General features: G+C 45.4%; 1 protein-coding gene across 16 annotated transcripts in view; it reads right to left on the bottom strand.

The window, feature by feature from the left end:
- The window catches only part of KIAA1217, a 497403-nt gene that overhangs the window by 64683 nt on the left and 409356 nt on the right, over window positions 1–23364 (bottom strand). For 15 of the 16 annotated variants that reach the window (XM_079912079.1, XM_079912077.1, XM_079912072.1 and 12 more), the window contains one exon: window positions 12085–12917. In XM_079912079.1, the coding sequence (XP_079768205.1) occupies window positions 12085–12917 (833 nt within the window). Of the gene's footprint in view, window positions 1–12084; window positions 12918–18462; window positions 19176–23364 lie in introns of those variants that run through there. The other variant, XM_079912081.1, reaches the window with a different exon arrangement.

Genomic DNA, 23364 nt, shown 5'->3' with positions numbered 1-23364 from the left:
AATGGTACAACATAGTAAAAAAAAAAAAAAAAAAAAAAAAATATATATATATATATAGATATATATATATAGATATATAGATATATATCGCTGGCCGAAAAGTTCCTTCGGGTTTTTCCATACAATATCACAGAAAAACCTGAATGAACTTTTTAGCCAAGCCTATATATATATGTATGTACATATATATATATATACAGATATTACTTGTTTATAATGTAATATATTATTTGTAATATCGATATACTAATCATACGGTTATGTGTATGTGCACAGGTACGTGTGTAGGTGTGCCTTGCTGAGCTCATGGCCTTCGGGTGAAGTCCTGACATCAGGGAGGAGCCATCCAGGTAGATGAAGGTGGAAGGAAGCACAAGGCAAAGGAAGAGTAAATGCAAAATGCCAGAGGCAAGAAAAGTCCCAGGAAGTTCAAACACAGGAAGCCAGTGAACGAGGTCACGGCAGGAAACGTAAGCAGCTGAATGAACTTGGCACACAGAGGAAACACGGCCCGCCTTCCCCCAAGGGGCTCCCACCCCTTGTTAAATAGAGGCGCCCCTTCTCTTCACCCCCATAACCCAAGGAGAACCGCATCCTGCCAGATGCAGAATTCTAGACTCACACAATTGTCTAGTTAGAAGGAACTTATTTTAGACGCCCCTGGTTTTCTTTCCATTCTGGTCTGGTGATCTTGACTGAAGCAAAAAAAAAAAAAAAAAAGTGTGGCAGGCCCAGCAGGCTGGGCAAAGCTCAGCCACGCCCGGGCCTGCGCTCCTGACAGGCACAATGGCTGACTTCCGTGAGGGGAGGCTTCTGCGCAGCATAGCAACTGCACCTGGAAAAACTCCAGGTCGCCTTTAATCTATTTCACAACCTACTGTCTGGGCGGGCTGTTCTGGCTGAGACCAGAATACGGACCTAAGCCAGCCTCTGGACACACAGTGCCTCAGACACACAGTCTCCAAACGGCCCGTGCGCTACTGCTCCTTTAGGCAAAGGGGCTATGGCTTCACGGTGTATGTCATAAAGTCTCTTATTTATGGAGAACTTTCCAGTTCACAAAGCAATTTTACACCCGTTTCCATTTCAACAGAACCCGTAGGAGGTCCTCGTTGCCATCCCCTGGTCACAACAAGGACACCGAGGCTTACTGGCAAGGCAGGGTCTAAGGAAACACAGCTGGTCACGTGTACCCCCTCCCCCATCCAGGGCTCCCAGCAGGGCTCTGGGCCACCTCCTGTGACTCACCCACCATCTGGGGTGAGGCTCCACTTCCCAGTTGACAAGTGCCTTCACTCCCCAGGGCAAGCCTACACCCTGCCTTATGATATCATGTGCTTTGCGTTTTCTTCCTCTTCCCTGAGGGCAATTTTTAATATTCCTGCTCTGGAAGTGACAGAGCAGTTTTTTTTTTTTTGTACAGGTACAAACCAGTATGAGTAGCTGTTTGTTCACGTTCTGGCTACTTGAATACAGACCTGTATTTGACCTTCCAATGAGTGAAGGTATCAGAGGATACGGGGTTATGGTCTCTTGAGTGATCCTACGGGGGCTGCAGAAGGAAGCTCCCCACTCCCACCTGTTTTTTTTTAATAATAAATTTATTTATTTATTTTTGGCTGCATTGGGTCTTCGTTGCTGCACACGGGCTTCCTCTAGTTGCGGCACGCAGGCTTCTCATTATGGTGGCTTCTCTTTGTTGCGGAGCACGGGCTCAAGGCGTGCGGGCTCAGTGGTTGTGGCTTGCGGGCTCTAGAGCACAGGCTCAGTAGTTGTGGCACATGGGCTCAGTAGTTGTGGCTCACAGGCTCTAGAGCACAGGCTCAGTAATTGTGGCACAAGGGCTTAGTTGCTCTGCAGCATGTGGGATCTTCCTGGACCAGGGCTCGAACTCATGTCCCCTGCATTGGCAGGCGGATTCTTAACCACTGTGCCACCAGGGAAGCCCTTCCCACCTGCTTTTGATCCACAGATTCTCAGGGTGGACTCCAAAGAGATAAGATAATGATTCCTAGGGAAAAGAAGGAAGGCATTTCCTATACTTGGTCTCTCTCATGGGTTTTTCTTTCTCTTTCTCTCTTTTTTTTTTTTTTGGTCTTCTTAGATCCCTGTGCTTGTTGCAGGAGTAGGGACACACTGCCTTTATTACAAAGACAAAAAACCTGAGGCTGCATGACAGTGAAAACATCATTTGACCAGAGAAGCAGCAATCATTGGTCCTTTGGGAAGTGTCCTGTTTCTCCTTCTAAAAGTCTGCAATTAAGAGATCGAACCCCTTTATCCTACATTGTTGGTGGGAATGTAAATTGGTGCAGCCACTTTGAAAAACAGTTAAAAAACTAAAAATAGAGTTGCCATATGATCCAGCAATCCCACTCCTGGGCATATATCCAGAAAAGATGAAAAGTCTAATTCAAAAAGATACATGCACCCCAATGTTCACAGCAGTACTAGTCACAATAGCCAAGACATGGAAGCAACCTAAACGTCCACTGACACATGAATGGATAAAGATGATGTGTTACATACAGACAATGGAATACTACTCAGCCACAAAAAAGAATGAAAAAATGCCATCTGCAGCAACATGGATGGACCTAGAGATTATCACACTAAGTGAAGTAAGTCAGACAAAGACAAATACCATATGATATCACTTACATATGGAATCTAAAATATGACACAAATGAATTTATCTATGAAACAGAAATAGACTCACGGAGAACAGACTTGTGGTTGCCAAGGGGAAAGGGGGTTGGGGGAAGGATGGATTGGGAGTTCGGGATTAGCAGAGGCAAACTATTATATATAGGATGGATAAACAACAAGGGAACTAACTATATTCGATATCCTGTGATTAAACCATAATGGAAAAGAATATGAATCACTTTGCTGTAGAGCAGAAATTAACACAACATTGTAAATAACTATACTTCAAGAAAATAAACTTAAAAAAAAGAGATTGCATCCCTTCAGCTCTGAAGATGGACAGGGAGAAAGAGTAGGTATCACTGGCAATACGTGATGGTCCTGTAAGAGTCAATAAAGACTTTTTAAGACCCAAATTTTTGGAAATTCAAATTAATGCTTAGACCTGGCTATATTTTTGAATCACTTCATTCATGAAAAATCAAGTCCAAAACTCAAATAAGGACAAGTGTAATCTCTGTAAACTCCACCAGAGAGCAGGACAACTAATCACAAGAGGGGTTAAATGGCTGGGACATCATGGCAGCCCTGGATTATTCAGCTGCTGGGCCGTCAGGCTATTTTTAGATGAGCCCCATCTTCAGGTTGGGTCATAGTCACACCAATTCTGCAGTGAGTTGATCTTGCCAGGCTGAACCTGTACCTAAACATTTATTCCTCTTCTCTTTGAAGAAAGACGTTTTAGTTGGCAAGGAAAGGGGCTTATCTGAATCTCACAGAATCTAGGTTGCTCTGACTTAGTTTCTGGTTTCAGACCTAAGGTGTCTGATGGACAGCACCTCGTGAATATTCAGAGGAGATACAGGGGTGCATTTTAATGTCACCTAATTAGTGACAGAGGATGGCTTTCCCTTTTGAGAAACTGATTTGTTTAAAGTAACACAGAGCTTGTGGCAGTCATTCCACCGGTATTTTTGATAGAATACCCCTTGGATAAGAGTAGGGCTAGCTTCAGACATTTGTCAGTTGGTTGAATATCACGTTTGTCAGACAGCTCTTGAATGAACTCAGCAGCCTAAGGAATGACTAGCAAATATGACTTAACCATAAAGTTATATTCCTGTGAATGAAATCATAATTCAATTTATCAGCACCTATGCGCTCTGAGACTGCCAAAACAGCATATCTAGATGTCATTTTTATAGGAAGCATAATGGAAGAAATACAGCAAATTTTGAATAGAGACCAATCTGTCTTTCCAAATGGTATCTTTTCATTCCATTATGTAAATTCCTTAAATGCGAGTCCATCTTGGCATTCTCATGAAGGCTTCCAGCCCAGCCTAAGTTCAGGAAAATGCTCCCATTTCTGAACTCACAGCAATCACTCTCTGTATCACTTCTTTGGAATTAATTATGTACAAGCCGTCCCCAAATTATGGTAGGCTTGTAACTGCAAAGTTTTCGTCTACTTTCATTGTTTAGAACTTGGAATAAAATGGTGGTTGGACTTCCAGCTGGCCCATGGAAGCCTCTTTAACCTACAATGTATTATTAGTCCTTTCATTGTTCCTCATTGTTTTCAAGGAAAACGTGTCCTGACTTTCCAGCTGAACTTGGGAGATGCTGGGAACAGATCTCCCCCTGCACCTCCAGCCTCAGGGAAAGACACCGTCCCCCTTAGTGACTTGTACAGCCTCCTCTCTTCTCTCCACTTCACCAGGAGACACTGCCGCTCTTAGGGTGACGAGATCATCCCTGGGCAACACCTACGAATGAAATCCTATTGTTGGGATTGTTCTTAAAAACCAGTTATTTAATAAGCATTCGTAGCTCAGAAGCTTCCTGCGCTTAACCGTGGCATAGCTTACACGTTCGTATTATGCTTTTAATGTTTTGTGACTGTCTTCCCCAGTTCATATTCCTTGCAGGTGGGGACACATCTAAGTTTCTTTGTACCCTGCAAAGCAATCAGTCCTCAGCTAAGCACACAAAGAGCTCAATAACCATGTATTGATCCCTAATTAGAGCTACCCAGGAAAGCAATTCAGGCAATAACTGAATCGGTCAGGCACTGTTAGGCATCAAAACAGGCATCAGATAACCTAATCATTTCAGTGCTACCCGGTTTGGCATCCGTCATACAGCTCAGGTGCAATTTTAAGAAGATGCTGTAATCCTGGCTTGTCTCTTGCCACCTGGTCCCAAGACAACGTACGACCCCCACTATTCTCCTGATAGGGACTGAAAAGTGGCTTTGAGAGCCTAAACATTCTCAACTGGATCTTTCATCCCACCTAATTCCATTCTCTGTGCGCACTTACTTTTACTCTCTCCTGTATCCCCCGCCCACCTGCTTTATATTCTTCCTAGCATTATAGTTAACAATTTGTCTCCCTGCTTCCTCTGGCACAGTCCTTGTCCTACCATTTCTGTGTATTCACCTCTGGGCTTAGTAGCATTTAGTGGAGTGCTTTGTTCAAAGTAGGAACTCGGCACTTATGCTACGCCAGGCATGGCACAAGGCACTTAACTGTAATGAGTTGCTCCATCCTATGAGGTAGGTGCTATTATTATCTCTACTTTACAGATGAGCAAGCTGAGGCAGAGCAAGACTCAGTGATCTGTCAAAGTTTACAACTGCTAACAAGTGTTAGCACAGGCACTTGAACCCAGGCTATCTGGCTTTGGAGACCATGTTCATAAACATGGCACGTGACTGCCTCTCGATGAATGACTGATCACAGGTTGGTTGAACCAAAGATAACAGCAAGTTCTAACAATAATGAAGCTGCTTTACCACGAGGGAAAGGGTAGAACTGAGCTAATCATCACCAAGATCCACGTTTTGGATTTGACAGCATTTCACAATGTCTGGAGACATACATCTTCGGTTGTTGCGACTGGGGCAGCATTTCAGGGGAGTTTGCTACTGGCATCTAGTGGGATGCGGGGAGGCTGGAGATGCTGCTAAACATCGTATAATGCACAGGACAGGCCCCAAATACCAAGCGTGCAGAAGTTAAGAAACCTTGCTCTGGGAAGGTCCCAAGTCTAACTACTTACAAGACGTCTGATATAGCTCCCTTTTGACTATACAATCAGGAGAAAGAAACAAATTAAGCATTCTTTTTCAGAATCACCTCTCTAGCAGGATATCTAACATAGTTTAGAAAATCTTCAAAGGTATGCCAGGCACTGTGAACATTTTAAATGACACAAATAGGAATTCAGACTTTCAATTAACTGGTAAACCGAGGATGTATCCTATTCCTCAAAGCTACCAACACAATAATACTTCATGCTCATAAAATGAGAAAGTGATGTTAAATGATTAAGAACAGACCCAAGCTACCAGTTAGCATGCAGGCTTCCTCCTGTACATAGAAATTTTCCTTCCCTTTCATTCTAAGGCACGGGATTCTACTTCTCTAAATCTGCGATGCCTTAGAAATCACAGCAGCTGTCATGTGGCTTCTTTTCCTCCACATACAAGTGCCCAGACAGGCAAGAATCTGCTCCCAAGTGAATTCTTGACTAGTCCGTTGAATTTAGCTACTGTAGGTGCAGAACAGTGTAAAAAGTATGATCTCAGTTCAAGTTTACCATGTCTTGAAAAATACTTTATTAGGAGGAATCTGTTATACATTTGGAAGGAGAGCTATTAGTCACTTTGCAGTGAGCACCCTTGAATTTTGAGTGTTATTTCGATAGAGATATTTCACATTATATGAGCCGGGCTATAAATACAAAATAGCAAAACATAAATGTCCTAGCATTTTACAGTTCTTAAGGGCTGTTTTATGTGCCATGGATAGGGATGATGATGCTGTTTAATGAAGTAATTTTATAACCTTGGCAAGACACAGCCTCACGCCCACAGTCACCTGTCACACACTGTCTCCCTTGCACAGGGCCTCTTAGTCACATGGACCCACTCTCTTCCTGGAGGCCTTGCTGAAAGGAAATCATCTGGGTAAAACCACCTCAGCACTCAAGGTCATTTTCCTTCTAGAAGCTCAGACTTGAGAATTACAGTCAGCCCTCCATATTCGCAGGCTTTGCGACCTCAGTTTCAACCAACCGCAGAAAGAATTTTGCAGATTGGTTAAATCCGTGGATGTGGAACCACGGATATGGAGGGCTGACTGAACTATGCCCTTTTAAATAAGGGACTTGAGCATCTGCGGATTTGGGTATCCACGGGCTCCCGGAACCAATCCCCATAGATACTGAGAGACAACCATACTATTCTGAAGGTCAAAGCAGTTGTAATCCGCTTTCCTACCCCAAAGTCCATGGCCGTCTTGGGAGGAAGATGCTACCATCATATATGTTCTACACTATTTTTTCCAGATCTCCTATATATAATTTGTCACCGCTAGATGCTTTGTGGAAGCATCTTTATAAGAGATGCCAAATTCATTAAATCAAAGCACATGAGCTACGTACAAGATCAAGGGGAAATTACTTTGTCTTTAACTCATTTTCAAGTCAATAGAGCTATTACAAAATTGCTTCAAAAGAAAAAAAAAGCTACCGTTGGAAGTTTCCTGAGTACAGATGAGAAAGAAAATTTTTCTCTAATTTCAAACACTCTGCAGTTAATGGGCTATTTCATAGAAGTGCTCTTCTGAAGAGTATATGAATCCAGCAGTGCCCAAAAGAAAGTATCTCTACAGATTTCTCAGTCTCCCTCCTGTGTTTTTGTAGCTTCACATCTTAGAAGTAAAATTTCACTTGAGAGTTTCATATAAAAAACACTCAGATTTGCTTTTTAATATTATGAAATTGCAACAGAAATTGGTTTGACACGTTATAGGACCCTGTACTCATGAAGTTACTTTTAGGGGTTGAAGCTTCTTTACAAATATTTACTTGCACAGACTAAATATACCTAAAATAGCACCACTGTATAGGTGTAACAATGGATTATAATTGTGTGCTTCAGTAATTGTTTCTGGTGTTCTTGTTTTTAAAATTTTCTTTGACATGGTACTCACATTCATTTTTTTCAAAATAAAATCTACCAAGAGTGTTCTCTTCTTTCTTCCCCTATCTCTGCATAATTCTGCTAATATACTAGCTGGGACAGTTATATTTTAAATGACATGTATATATTTAGCAGCATAATTATGCAAATTCTACCATGTTGATGATTGTAAATATCCTTTCAGAGCAGCTACTTAGCATTTTTTTTTTTTTCTCGCGGTACGTGGGCCTCTCACTGCTGTGGCCTCTCCCGTTGCAGAGCACAGGCTTCGGACGCGCAGGCTCAGAGGCCACGGCTCACGGGCCCACCCGCTCCGCGGCATGTGGGATCCTCCCGGACCGGGGCACGAACCCGCATCCCCTGCATCGGCAGGCGGACTCTCAACCACTGCGCCACCAGGGAAGTCCAGCTACTTAGCATTTTGTCCTGGTTGAAATGCTTCGAATTCACTCCCAAATTCACTTCTCTGCTGGGTGAAGGTGGGGCTCACAGTTCTCACCCAGCAGGCAGAATACTGCACAGCGGTAAAAAGTATGGATTCCTTAATGTACCTGGACATTCTATGCCACTTACTGGCTTTGTGACCTTGGGCAAGTTACTTAACCTCTCTGAGCTCTGTTTCTGCATCTGTAAAATAGGGATGATGATAGTACATACCGCACTGGATCGTCATGACGATTACATCGGATGATGTATGGAAACTACTTAACATCACGCTTGGTCCATAAAAGACTCTCAATAAATGATAGCTATCATCAGTGTTCTTATATTACCCAGCAGGACTACATTTCAGCCTAGACATCCAGCTTTCCAAGAGTTTACAATTGCAGCTGAAAAAGAGGAAGTATGGCGCATTCCGACCTGTCCAGGTAACAGTGGGGGGTGGGCAGCAGTGTTAGCAGCACAGTGTCCAGACTCAAGTGTTTGCTCGAGAATCGTTCTTTACATGCTTTTGTCATGTGCCTGGGTTGAGTCAGTGGGAATGTTTAGGTGTTTCAGTAATACCAACTCTAAACGTAGACGATGTGTGTGTGTGTGTGTGTGTGTGTGCGTGCGCACACGCGTGCACGTGTGTAGGGCTACAGGAGAAGGGAATCTAGCCTGTGGTGAGAAATCACCTAGACAAGATGTGAGATAAAACTTCTTCTCTGCTATTTCACATTTACAGGAATGAATTCAAAAATGTGAAATCATATTCTGAATTACAACCATATGTCAGAATACGGCAGTGATCATGACAGTGTATTTTAGGTGAACATTAATCTTTAGTCAACTTTCCTAATCCTTGTTTTTCTAGAAATAAGAACTTGGATTTTCTAAAAGGAGTTGCTAACACATAAGACAGAAACCCATAGCGTTTTCTGAGCTTTCTTAAAAAACAGAAACCTGAGGAAGCAGAGGCCCTGAAAATATACCGATGCTACCGAAGGCTAAAATTCTTCAAGACTCTGATCAGGGAGCAGTACAGAGGCAACTCCACATAGCAGAGGGCCCTTCATTTTGGTCCCACCCATAACCCAATCCTGGGAACTGGGTTCAGTGATGTTCAGTTATATGCACGTGGTAACCACATGCGTGACGATGAACTAGGTGCTGAGCGAGAAGCCAGACGCCATCGTTGGCCAGAGCGTGCCTGGCGCTCAGCAGGGTGCATGTGGCTGGATGTGATAAACAGTGGAATCAAGCTCACGATCATCTCATTCCCACGAGGTGGGTCAGCAGGGTGGTGGGGGAGGACGGATTCTGGCCCTGGAGATGGACAGTTCTTATTTTTTCCTGGACTAAATTCTTATGACTCCAAGTCCCTTCCTGTCAGTGACACACATTTCCCAACCAGTGCCTCACAGCCCACCGGGGCAGATGTGTTACCCTTTCTTAGAAGCACAGGGTGCAAGCTCCCTACAGCCTTAAGGCACGTCTTGGTAGACTTCCCTCTGGTTGTGACACTGGTCTGTTCAAAGAGCCTCAGTATTTATCCCACACCCCTCAGCTTTCTATGGTCGTGGGAGGCATCCCTTTCTTTGCTTCTTAGAATTTAACTTCCTAAGGACTTTGGCAAGGAGAGAATAAATACCTTTTTCCGAGTCTTCATTTTTCTTAGTCCTGCATGATCAAGCCTGTCATCGTTTTGTCTTGTTTCCCATGCAGATTTTTTAATAGGAACTATTCTTGGAGACAGTTTACATCAACTCTACCCACTTGCCATTGGCCAGAACCCACTCACATGGCCACACTTAACTGCAAAGGAGGCTCGGAGATGCAGATAGTTTTGTGCCCCAGAGGAAAAGAAAATACGGTTTGGTAACCACATAGCCTTGTCTCTGCCATCATCTATTCTTCTCTCAGCAAATACCTGTTTCATCCTTCTTTCCACACAAAGAATGTATACCCTCCCTCCACAAGGGAAACAATGCAAAGTCTCATTCTGTCACGGAATCCAGCGCCACGTACAGGATCTCTGGGAAACGTGCAGTCTGCCCCATCGGTATCAGATGTGGCTCCTGCTGACCTTGCAAGCAGTTAACTAAAGAGCCAAGTTACCTGTAGCCCTCACAACCAGTACTACAGCAGCGGAGCAAAGACAATTTGTAACCTCTTGTTCCTTGAATATTTGGTAGCTCTTGTCTATAAACCACTTCACTCTAGTTCAAGCCAGTCACTGTTGCTGTTTTTTTGTTTGTTTGTTTGTTTGTTTTAACCATACGTGGGCCTCTCACTGCTGTGGCCTCTCCCGTTGTGGAGCACAGGCTGAGCCCGGACGCGCAGGCTCAGCGGCCACGGCTCACAGGCCCAGCCGCTCCGCGGCATGTGGGATCTTCCCGGACCGGGGCACGAACCCGTGTCCCCTGCGTCGGCAGATGGACTCTCAACCACTGCGCCACCAGGGAAGCCCACTGTTGCTGTGTTTTTTTTTTTAAACTGTGTAGAGAGGGTTAGAGCTTTTTGGTACATTGATGATCCCCCAACTTCCAGGTTTATGCTCTTTCCATCTTCCTGGAATCTTTCTTCTGGAACCAGATAAGAGATGGCCCTTTCATGATAAAATTCTGCCAGTGAGGACAGAGCGTTCCAATTTGTGTGATTAAGATAGTGATATACCATCACATTCCAGTCACAATTTTGGCCTTCTTTTTACAAGGTCATGTAGTAGAAAGTGACATGACCGGTTTTGGTAAGGAGGATGGAACAGTGGTTCCAGTGAGGTACTGAGTGGCTGAATATCTGAATTTTATTTCTCATGCCCCTTCTGAATTCCCATATGACAACAGGTCAAATGCTTAACCTCCTTCGGACTCAGTTTCTTTGACTAGATTTTTATGATTATAATTATTATGTTGCCTTCTGTCAGCCAGTTCAGGGTAGAGAAATCCCCTCTATCAAGAGTAGCTTTTCTGGGGCTTCCCAGGTGGTGCAGTGGTTAAGAATCTGCCTGCCAATGCAGGGGACATGGGTTCGATCCCTGGCCCGGGAAGATCCCACATGCCGCGGAGCAACTAAGCCCGTGCGCCACAACTACTGAGCCTGCGCTCTAGAGCCCACTTGCTGCAACTACTGAGCCCGCGTGCCTAGAGCCCGTGCTCCGCAACAAGAGAAACCACCACAGTGAGAAGCCCGTGCACCACAACGGAGAAGCCCCCGCTCGCTGCAACTAGAGAAAGCCCGCGCAGCAACGAAGACCCAACGCGGCCAAAAATAAATTAAAAAAAAAAAAGATTAGCTTTTCTATTACTCTACAGACTTGAGGGTTTTCAAGATGTAGTATGAAGGTTCTGGGCTGGTAAATTATAAACACATGTAAACTTAAAAAGAAATTTAAATTCCTGGAGTGTCACATCCACTAGAAAAGTTTTGCTGATCTCTGTACCACTCCTGAATGAGTATTACATCGACACCATCCTATTTTTATGCAAATTCATGTTTTTATCACCCTGGATGACACACCCTTCTCATTTCTCATAACCAGATGAGTAAACAAAATTGCACTTCACAAGGAAGAACAAAAACCGCCATTTCAAACAGTTAACACTCGAACCGCTCACTCACTTTCCGTGGGAGATCAGTTATGATCAGCTTTTGATGATTTGTCTGAATGGTTTCTGAAATCATAATTTTCTTCTCAAGTATTCAGACTTACATTAACGATGCTGCCGTTAGATCCACACTCGGGAGGCCCGTTCTGACCTCTCTTGTTGGGGTGCCTGCCTGCCTTTAGCCTGGCTACTGCCCAGCCTCACTCGACCACCGGATTTAGAAACTCTTTGCTGACAACAGCCCTCTGGTCCTATTCTTCCTCCCCTACCCCGCAGCGGCCAGTACCCACAGGGCACAGTGCTCAAGGCCGGCGCTCAGCTGACCACTGTTCTCTTGGTTCGACTTCCGTAAAGCAGCCCTCAAAACCAGCACGTGGGCGTGGCCCACCCTTGGCCACCCTCACCGCCTTACCTGGTCTCTCTGTCTTTGGGTATCGTAGCCGTGCTATAAGCAAACACTTGCTTCTCAACTAGAGGAGGGCCGAGGTCCACAATGCCGGCTAATCCTGGAGTCGTCCGTGGCTTCTCAATGTACACCAAGGTGCCGGGCTCCTTTTTGAAGGCCTGGCGGCTGGGTGAGACCCGGTCTGACTGCATGGTGTGGGAGGGCCCGTGGGCGTTATGGAGACCGTGCATCTCCACCATCCTCAGGTCACTGACTCGGTGAGGAGAGGCCGGGGGCGTTTTGGAGCCCAGAGTAGGCAAGAGGCTCTCTGGATACTTCCTTGACTTCTGTCTGTACAGTGACTGCTCCATGTGCATTTCCGCTTGCAAAGAAGGGTTGCAGTAAGCACTGGCTGAACGAACTGCGGCGCGGTGATACCCGATGATGTGATCGGGGAGATCCAGGGGGTGCCCGCCGTGCGAAGAGGCTATGCTCATCCTCCCCTCGTGATAGAGATAAGGATCGGCGTAGAAACCCTCGTTGCGGTACATCGCGAGGCTCTTGGAGCTCATGTCTTCATCTGGCTTCACGTCTCTTCTTTCCAAGATGGCGCTGGGGCTGGGAGAGATGGATCTGGAGACCGGCAGGCTGGAGAGTCTGTCCCTGGGGATGGTGGCGTTACCAGGAACGACCATCGGCCGGGTGCCTCCGTAAGGGATTCTGGATGGAGAGGGAGGCATGGAATGTGGCACAGGAGTGGACGGTGGAGAATTTGGAATGGCGTGGGGTAGAAGAGCTGCGGGTCCAGGTCGAGAGGCACCAGGGCCATCTCCTCTTGCATAAACGATTTCTCTCTGCATCTGAAAAGAAAGCAAGAAATTAGAAAATCTACTTTGATATTCATGTTTTTAGAGACATCTCAGTGTGGTTTCCCTGATGAAGCAGGCTGAAGAGTGGCCCCTGCAAGATGTCCACACCTTAATCCCTGGAACCTGTAACCATGTCCCCTTACAGGGCAAAAGGGCCTTTGTAGATACCCCCTGTTAAGGATGTTGAGTTGGGGAGATTATCCAGGTGGACCCAATGCAATCACAATCATGTGAAAGTAATGCAATGCATTCACTTATATGTGAAAGAGGCCGGAGGGTCAGCGTCATGGAAGGAGATGTGATGACAGAAGCAGAATCAGAGAGAGAGAATGGGAAGATGCTGTTACGGAGTCCAAGCTCATACTGCTCGTCCCACAACAGGCCAATAAATCGAGGCGTGAGGTGTTGGGGCACGAAGAGTGACTTTATTTGGAAAGCCAGCAGACCGAGAAGACGGTGGACTCATTCCCCAAAGAATCATCCTGCCTGAGTTAGAATTCAGGCTTCTTTTATACTAAAAGGGGAGGGAGTGAACTCAAACATTTCCTGCTTCCGGTCAGCCTCCAGAGGGAAGGTGTTAACTTCTTTCTCCCTGCAGAAAGGAATCACAGGTGGGCCTGGTCAGGATGTTTCCTGTGAGCTAAACAAAGGTATTTTCGCTTAATGCTCACTACCTGGGAGTCAGGGTTCCCAGAGATGGGCCATTATGTATATTTTAAGCTTATAGGCAATATCCCTTTAGTGACTAACTTGTAATAGAACACAAAAGGTGCTTCCCTATAATAATTCCCCATTGTCAATGTCCATTCCACAATCTTGTGGGAAAAGGGAGGAAGACCACTCTGGCTGGTTACTTCCTGTTGAACGGAGGTGACGAATATTCCTTAGAATCTTTTGTCAGCCTTTGTTTATCTACAACTATTTGAACCCGATGAAACCTATTAGCACTTTGTTGTCTAATTCATAATTGAACTTGGGGTTTTGGTTCCAGTTCCTAATACATATAAATTCCTGTGCTATTTATTTGGACACAATTAAAGAAATTGGTTGCCCCTTCTCCAGCTGCAATGGAATTCCCATCTACTTCAGTTGGATGGGCAGACCTGTTGGAGTCAAACTCAGGAGCAGAGGTCAGTATAGAGCCCAAAGTTTTAATGTAATTGGCAACCGCTAGGTCTTTTAGCGTTTATACATTCTCCTGCCTGGGCACACACCTGGAATGGAGTACCATACAATATTTTAAAGGTGTTTAACTTAAGCCTGCTTCTGGGAGCCACTGATCCACAGCATGGCAACTAGCAAGGTTATCCCAAGTTAAATGTCTCCTGACGTTTTAGCAACGCTCCTTTCTGATATATGATTCATTTTCTTGGTTTTTCCTGTTGATTGCCGTCTCTAGGATGAATGCAGTTTTAATGCCTTCATCCAAGTCAGGGGATAATTTCGCTAAGGAGGGCTTTAACCGCTTCAGAGAGTTTCTGTCCAGGTGGGATATGCTTCCACCGATCCTGAAAAGGTGTCCACACAAACACTAGCAGGTATCTGAGATTTCCTGAGGCTCAAGGCCTTTGAGTAAATATTTGTCAGTCCTTGGTGGGGCAGGTTCCTCTGTGTTGAGTCCCTACCTGGGAGGTCTGACAGCAGTCTCTGGGTTATTTTTAAGACTCTGGGGGTAAGGGCTTGGTCTCCTTTTCTGGGATGGCTTAAAGCATGTTCTGGTGGGACTCAGATGTCACCCTATTGTGCTGAAAAACTTCAGGGTGAGGCCTGTCTTTCAGAAAGTCAATCAGGTCACCCCCCCACTGTCAATTTCACCCCTGGCTCCTGTGGGGAGTTGGGTACCTCAAGGCCAAGGGAGTCCCTGGGTCTCTTCATTCAGAGCATCCTCTCTCCCATGAGAGGCTCTCAGCTTCTACTGTTCTGTTTCAGCAGAGGGCAATCTGTTTTCCAGCGATGCTACTCCTCACAATAAGCGTATTGTTCCTTCCCCAGTCGTGGCCTACCTCTCCGGGTTACCTGCCTTCCAGGAAGCCAAGGCCACTGCCAAAAAAGTGGCATTTCGTTTTGTATCTTTCTTCTGTTGTTGTTCCCTCAACACTTTCAAAGCAACATCTACCAACTGAGATGGGTTCATTCCAAATGTACCATCTAATTTTTGCAGTGTTCTCCTGAAATCCAAGGCACTTTGCCCCAAAAGGTCAAATTTACCATTCTAATATTTGCAGGGGCCTCGGGATCTGCATTAGTACGATGTGTGTAGGCCTGATAAATCCCTTCCAAAAGTTCAGAGAGGTCTTCATTTGTTTTGCTGAATTTCTTGAATTTCGTTCCAACCCTTTTGCCTTGGTTTCCCCTTTCAAGGTCCTGCTAAGATGCACTAATGAGCAGTGCTCTCCTAAGGGCCTTCTTCCCTCACCAGGGTCCCCATTTGGTTCAGCTGTGGGTGCTGGCAAGTGGGCTTCAGGTGTAGAGCATCCTCTCTATAAGGAGGGCTGCAATCTTTCCAACTAAACAAGTTTGAGAAACCCAGCCACTGGTCATTTCCATTTAGGCCCCCCATGAGATAATGGCGTAAGGAAAATACCCGTCCCAGAAGTGGCTCCAGGCCCAAATCTGCTGCCCCGTTGGGTCTTAGATGGCGATTCCAGACCAAGTCCCTGTGCCCCAGAAACTAGCACAGGATTTTCTTGTTTTGTTCTTTTGGCCGCGCTGCACAGCTTGTGGGATCTTAGTTCCCCGACCAAGGATTGAACCCGGGCTACCGCAGTGAACGTGCTGAGTCCTTAACCACTGGACCGCCAGGGAATTCCCAGCATTTTCTAACTGATCCTATAAGGAGGGAAGTCCTGGGCCCCAGTGTCAGGAACTGGGCCTGGATAGGAATGGAAGGTGGTGTAAGGGTTGGATATACCGGCGTAACGGCCGGAGCGGCTGGGACAGCCAGCTCAGCCAGAGGAGTTAAGGTCTGAGGCAACATGTCCTCTCATTCCCTTCCCTATTTTCCCTGGGAATAGTACAAATGCTTGCACATAAAGGAGTTCATTATTCTGGCCTGTTTCTTCACAAAACAGCTGGAGTGTCATTCAAAAGCCACTGTAAAACTATAGACAGCAAGTGATCATCTAGCCGTTCAAAGGATGCCTTTTTGCCCTGGCATCAGCCAGCTGGGATTACAGTGCAACTGAATAGAAAATTGACTACTGCTGTGGCTATGACAATACGGTAATTACTAAAGTTATGACTGATATCATTTACCAGGATGTGCCAGAATTTTAGGAGTTCCATATAATTTCTGGAATATATATGTTAATAACATTTACCCATACAGTACAACCTAAGAAGTTGTATCACCACCCATCTGACAATGCCTCCCACGCAATTCCTCACACCAAATAAGCCCAATTAGTTTAATATTCCTCTCTCTGAGATGGAGAGAAAACAAGTAATTTGAGGTGTTCCAGAGACTCTCCAGAAAACCCCAACGTTAGCCAGAGGTCAAATGAATCCCACTTAGAACTTGATTTTTGGGACATCTGTCAAAAATATCGAAAGTTTTAACCAGAGATAAGCGATCCCAATGGCAAATACAGGTCACTTAAACAAAAACTCATGATCTATTACCAACAGGAGTTCAATATTTTAAGAGAACTTTGTCCTCTTAGAGAACCAAATTCAGATTTTGTACCACTTTACCTTCAAGATTTATTTATTTATTTATTTAGCGGTACGCGGGCCTGTCACTGTTGTGGCCTCTCCCGTTGCAGAGCAGAGGCTCCGGACGCGCAGGCTCAGCGGCCATGGCTCACGAGCCCAGCCGCTCCACGGCATGTGGGATCTTCCCGGACCGGGGCACGAACCCGCATCCCCTGCATCGGCAGGCGGACTCTCAACCACTGCGTCACCAGGGAAGCCCCAAGATTTATTTTCTTAATTAAGTTCAATCTTATCTTAGAACTAAGTTTAGTTTCAAGGTACGAAAATCTGGAGAGACTATTCCAGACAGACGTTTCCAGAACATTATTCCCATAGAGTTTAACCAAAACTCTTTACTTCATTTACCTTTATTTTATTTACTTAAAAGCTTTGTCACATTATTTTTCTTGCTGACAAACTTTTTAACAGGAATAATAAGGTCTTATTTGATTTCTAGTAAATCCAGGTACAATGAAAGTATTATACCTAATGTTGATGACTCTAATGACATACCTGTATCAAACCAACAAGCTTAAGCTAACTTTAACACCAGATATTAATTCAATACTGAATTTCCTAGATGACGAGAGCCTGAAACTCATTCTGGAGAGTTTCTTTTATATTTGAGTATTCACTTAAGCACTTAATTTCCTTTAAGCCAATTAAATAGAGCTCTTTTACAAATTTCTGGCCATGCCACACATCTATCACACGTACAAACACACACAGGGATGTCGTAGTTCCCATTCCAAAATTTTAGCCATGAATCAAGTACAACAATGTAAAACGCATCAGTTACAAAAGATTGGATGCAGACGGGGTTTCTGGCAGATGGGGCAAATCAAGGTCACCTGTACAGATGGCTAAACCCTTTTTAGTAATATTTATGGAAAAGACTTATTTCTATTTGTAGCTTTTGGTGATTTTAAGAACCAAGTGGAAACGTTCTCTTCCTCGGAATGTCCCACTCTTGGACAAGAGCAGACAGGGTTTTTTTTCCCTGTTCCTTTTCTCCATCTGACATCAGTAAAAGTTTGAAGTATCACAAAACTGATTTGGCTGTAAACGGTACCAAACAAAATGAAACCCAAAACCCAAAGAACACACAGAAAATCCTAAATAAACCCTCAAGTTTGGTCTTGGGTTTTTACATATACCAACGACACAGGAGACCATAAATGACATAATTAACACAGCAAGCGTACCAGTACATGGTGCACAGGGCCCCAAGATAACCCTGCCTAACCCCCCTGTAGAGATCCTAACAGGTACTGCGGCTACGCACTATTGTAACAAAGTATCATCTTCCTCTGACACATGGCTTCTGAGCTGTAATCAGATCCCTTACCCATAAATGCACCTTAGAGAACTTTCTTCAGGAATAGTTGAAACATTCCCCATTTTTTTTTTTTTTCTTTTGCGCTACGCGGGCCTCCCACTGCTGTGGCCTCTCCCGTTGCAGAGCACAGGCTCCGGACGCGCAGGCTCAGCGGCCATGGCTCACGGGCGTAGCCGCTCCGCGGCACGTGGGATCCTCCCAGACCGGGACACGAACCCGCGTCCCCTGCATCCGTGGGCGGACTCTCAACCACTGCGCCACCAGGGAAGCCTCCCATTTTTAAAGATAGAAATTCAAGACAAACAAAACACAAACGGCACCACACACATGCTAGCGTCCAAAGAAACAAACCAGTTGACACATAGGGTAGAAGCCCAACAACTCCTTCCTCTCTCCAACAGGGTATCCCACTCAAATACAGAACAAATTGGCTTATTCCGGAGAAAACGCCCCAAACGAAGAGAGGAAGCACAGTTCTCGGCTGTACACACCGGAGCGACTTACCCTACTGCAAGCAAACTGTCGGCTCCCAGATGTCCATTCCTTGCTCCAACTGCCAAGTGCTGGGGCAGCCGGTGCTGCTTCGAGGAACTCTGAAGGGAAGACCCTCAGGACAAGTGGGCCCGGCAGCTGCTAGGGCCTTACCGGAAAATTCCCCAACCGGGGCCGGCTGGCCAGGAGCAGCAAGGCTGCTGGATGGCTCCCCCAAATTTGTTACTGAATCCAAGCTCATACTGCTCGCCCCACGCCAGGCCAATTAATCAAGAGATGAGGTGTCGGGGCGAGGACTGGCGACTTTATTCGGAAAGCCAGCAGCCCGAGAAGACAACGTACCCACACCCACCAAACAACCATCTTGCCTGAGTCAGAACTCAGGCTCCTTTTATACTAAAAGGGGAGGGCGTAAAGTCAAACACTTCCTGTTTCCGGTCAGCCTCCAGAGGGGAGGTGTTAATTTCTTTCTCCCTGCAGTCATTCACAGGTGGGTCTGGTCAAGACGTTTCTTGTGAGCTAAAAAAAAATTATTTTAACTTAATGCTTATTACCTGGGAGTCAGGGTTCCCAGAGATGGGCCATTATGTGTAATTTAAGCTTATAGGCAACATTCCTTTAGTGATTAGCTAGCTTGTAATAGAACACAAAAGGTTCTTCCCTATTACAAGGCTACACTGCTGACTCTGAAGATGAAGCAGAGCCATGAGCCAAGGAATGCAGCAGCCCCCAGCAGCTGGAAAAGGCAAAGAACGGGATTCTCCCATAGAGTCTTCGGAGGCAGTGTGGCACTGCCAACACCTTGGCATTGGCCGGTGAAACCATTCTGTATTTCTGATCTCCACAACTGGGAAATAACAAATTTGTGGTGTCTTAAGCTACTAAGTTTGTGGTAGTTTGTCAGAGCAATCACTGGAAATGAATATACCTGATGTAGAGCTCAACATTGTGGGGTCTGAGGGAAAAAACAGTGCAGTGGTTTAAATACTGAGGTCATAGCTTCTTAGAGACACTAAGAAACTATGTGGGTCTAATGTACCAAAAGGGCTAAACTGTCTCCTAAAGCTCATCTTGGGCACATTTTTCGAGTGGAGGCCCTGGAAAGTAGATAGTAAGCATCTTTCCCATCTTTTCAAGCTGATACAATATAGGGACATGGCCAGAGAGAGAAAGGAGATGCATGGGAAAAGTTTGGAGGGAAGTTTTACTCATTTGCTGATGCCTTACTATGAGAAAGGTCAGGAGGAAATAATGATTCAGGAGATGAGTGCAATTGGAGGCAAATGCATAGTAGGGATGGCAAGAGATAGAAGAGGGAAGGGAACCCCAGGCATGGCGGGGAGGAAGAATGCTAACAGTACCCGCTCTGGGGCTGCCACGTGATGATGGTGAGCATGCTGGGAGAGGTCGTCATAAGCCCCGCAGTACTTGCCCAGGCAGCAGTGATTTCTGGGCTGTTTCATTACCACCCAGTTCAGGAGAGTTAGGACTCTCCCACTAGCTCTCCTTTAGAAGAAACAATGACTAAAGAATCAATAACTCAAGAACCACAGATACAGAAAACAGATCGGTGGCTGCCAGACGCAGGAGGTGGGTGCCCGGGGGGCTGGGGGTATGTGTGTGAAATGGGTGAAGATGGTCAAAATATACAAACTTGCAGTTATAAAATACATTTAAGTCCTGCGGATGTACGGTCCAGCATGGTGACTATAGTTAATAATACTGTATTGTATTTGAAAGTGAAGAGAGTAGATTTTAAAAGTTCTCATCACAAGAAAACAATCGTTAACTGTGTGGTGATGGATGTCAACTAGACTTAGTGTGGTCATTTTTTCGCAATATATGCATCTATTGAACCATTATGTTGTACCTCTGAAACTAATATAATGTTATATGTCAATTAGATCTTAATTTTAAAAAAAGGAAGCAAGTTAATGGCAAAAGAGGAAACTAATTTGCAAGTGCACTATTTTATTTAGCAAGGGGCAGAATCAAAAATACAAATGAATTCAGGATGTGAATAGGTGGTACTTTTTGTTTTGATCAAAGCCCAGGAGGGTCATGCTCACTGAGATTCTCCAAACAGCTACAAGGGAGGGGACGGACAGCCAGTGGCACCTCCCAAGCTCTGTCTTCTAGTTTGATTTGTGCTATCACAGAAGCCACATTTCCATTTGGACTTCTCAGAGATGTGACAGACAAGGAGGGTATAAATGATTGGAGGGTGGGTGAGGTAGGGGCGTGAGGAGAGAGGAGATGGGCTCAAATGGACGAAAATCAAGATAAGCAGCTGAGAGACCCGTAGTGTGGGTGAGAGAAGACATAGAAGAGGCAACAAGAAGAAGGCTGAAAAGGAAACAGAGCCCAATGCCCTGAAGACATGTTGATTCCTTACCTTATAAATTCATTCACTTAGTAAACAATATTTACCAAGCACTTGCTAAGAACCAAGCATGATTCTAGGACACAGCTCTAAACAAGCCCGTAAGTTCCTGCCCTGGAGGGGAACGTCCTGCTCTTGAGAGGATACATTCTTACCTACACCTGGTCACGAGGATGCAGGGGATGACCTGGCTGGTCTCCCACAGGCTTCCTCATCTTGTCACTGGAAGGACCCAGCAATGCAGAGTCCCTGACCCGGGGAGTTTTACACATTATGGTGGATTTCATAATAGAAATGACTGACAAAAAAATGCAGGCAAAATGCAAGTATTAGCAACCAAAAGGAGCCCTTTGAGGGGTACATTATCCAAGCACTACTGAACTGGCTCCTGACCCCCTAGGGGATCCCAGAGTATGCAGGCTCCTCACTCGACGGTACAATTTTATCTCCACTACCCCTGCCTCCCCAACACACACACACACCACACAGACACACCATACACCACACGCACCACACACACGCACGCACACCACACGCACGCCACACGCACACACGCCACACGCACACGCGCCACAGTAGACTAGTCTGTTCTCCCCCTCTAAACCGGACTTGGGATATCCTCAGGCTGTCCTCACCCCTGGGACCCTCACCCCAGTTCCTAGCCCCTGGGGAGTCACACCTAGGGTGAGGTCAAGGTCAGCCTCCAGTTGTGTCCGCTCCACCACACGGCCCAGTCCCGATGCTCCAGCCCACACACTCTCAAGGCTCAGGGGCTCACGGCCATAGACCAGGAGGGCATTCCCAAGGTCACTGTGCGGTAATATACCTGATTCCCATTCCAGAATGGCTGGAGCAACCATATAACCAAAGTTTTGTAGTAGATCAACACGGATCCTCTATAAATACCTCTCCCCCCCTGTCTTCCTCAATGCAGGGCTCAATGAAAAGAAAGGTCAGGCTCAGTGGTAAGCATGGCAGGGCTTCACAGGTGATAAAATACAAGAGGGACTGGCTCAGCCGGCGGTGCATAGTTGGCCAAATTCCCCACCCAGTCAGACCACACAATGCAATAATCAACCCAAACACACGTAAAGATATATTCAGACATGCCACTGTGTGTAAAGCATCACATGGTGCTCAAGGTCAACCAGGTGCAACAAATAGTAGGTACTGTTGTCATTATCGTTATTCATCCCCATTCCCCCCAAAATAGGGTTTCAAATGTCTAGAACCCACTTAGGATGAACAATAATCCTAACGGGGTTAGTCACTACTCCCTGTTCTCTCTTTCCTCCTCAACCGGCTTCATCTGGATTTGGGGGATCCTGAACCAAATGAACACATAGAGAACCCCCCCTTTTCTGGTAAGAGAGCAAAATGAGACATCAACATTCCTAGGAGTACAGAACTGTCTAGAAGAATAAAGAGTATTAATGAAAGAAAAATGTAAAGTTAAGTTTAATTAATAAAAATTTGAGTAAATTTCTTTTAAAACAACAGAGATGCCTGCGTAGGTCTTTTAAAAACATGTTTGGTGATGTGAAAAGAAATGGCTAGGAGGCACATTATATAACTAAGTGAAATGAAGTTATGTAAAATTTAAAATAAAACACATGCAAAAAACTTATTAGAAAAATCTCATTAGACTTTCTGGACGCCTTGTGCAGATGAATTCAGAAAGAAATGTAACAATTAATTACCAATAATTCAGATACACTGTGCATTCATATGGGAAATGCAGGTGATAGTAAAAATATTTAACATCCAACAGCCTGTATCTCATGAGTACCAACCAGCCAGAATGGGACCTCAGCCAACGAGGCTGGATCGTAGCCATAAGCAATGAACACTACGTACCTGATGGTAATGCTGTATGTCAGCCCTGCCTTGTCCACTTCAAAATAATCCTGCCATTATCCAACAGGGTCACTGAATGAATTGCTGTCCACCTGAGTTATCCACAGTGGAGGGGAATACAAGCGTTCTGCTAGGCCAAAACAGGTCATCTAAGGTTGAATGTCTCCATCAATAGGGGTGACCTAGAGGTTGGAAGCCTTTGGCAAAATTCTTCTCTTGGTTTGCCAACCCAGGACTGACTTTCCAAGACTGAGTTTTGAGAAGAACCTTGATAATTTCATCCTTGGCTCTACATGGAGCCCAAGTAGAGAATGACATCATCTTCCCATGATATAGTAGGGAAATGTTTTAAACCTACCGCTTGAATAAACCCTTAAAATTAGGTAACTTGGGTTCGTACACTAAAGGATACAGAGCAACCAAAGGGAAATCACTCTTAGGATGAGGCAGACGGTGATGAAGAAGTTTTCAGTGTGATCTCCCAGAGTCCACTTGCTATTCCAATAAGAAGTGGACTTTAGGGGCTTCCCTGGTGGCGCAGTGGTTGAGAGTCCGCCTGCCGATGCAGGGGACACGGTTCGTGCCCCGGTCCGGGAAGATCCCACATGCCGCGGAGTGGCTGGGCCCGTGAGCCGTGGCCGCTGTGCCTGCGCGTCTGGAGCCTGTGCTCCGCA

This window comes from Stenella coeruleoalba (genome assembly GCF_951394435.1).
Source record: "Stenella coeruleoalba genome assembly, chromosome: 2".
NCBI classification, from domain to species: domain Eukaryota; kingdom Metazoa; phylum Chordata; class Mammalia; order Artiodactyla; family Delphinidae; genus Stenella; species Stenella coeruleoalba.
Note: the sequence above shows the minus strand (reverse complement) of the source record. Positions and strands in the feature narration are given on the sequence as shown.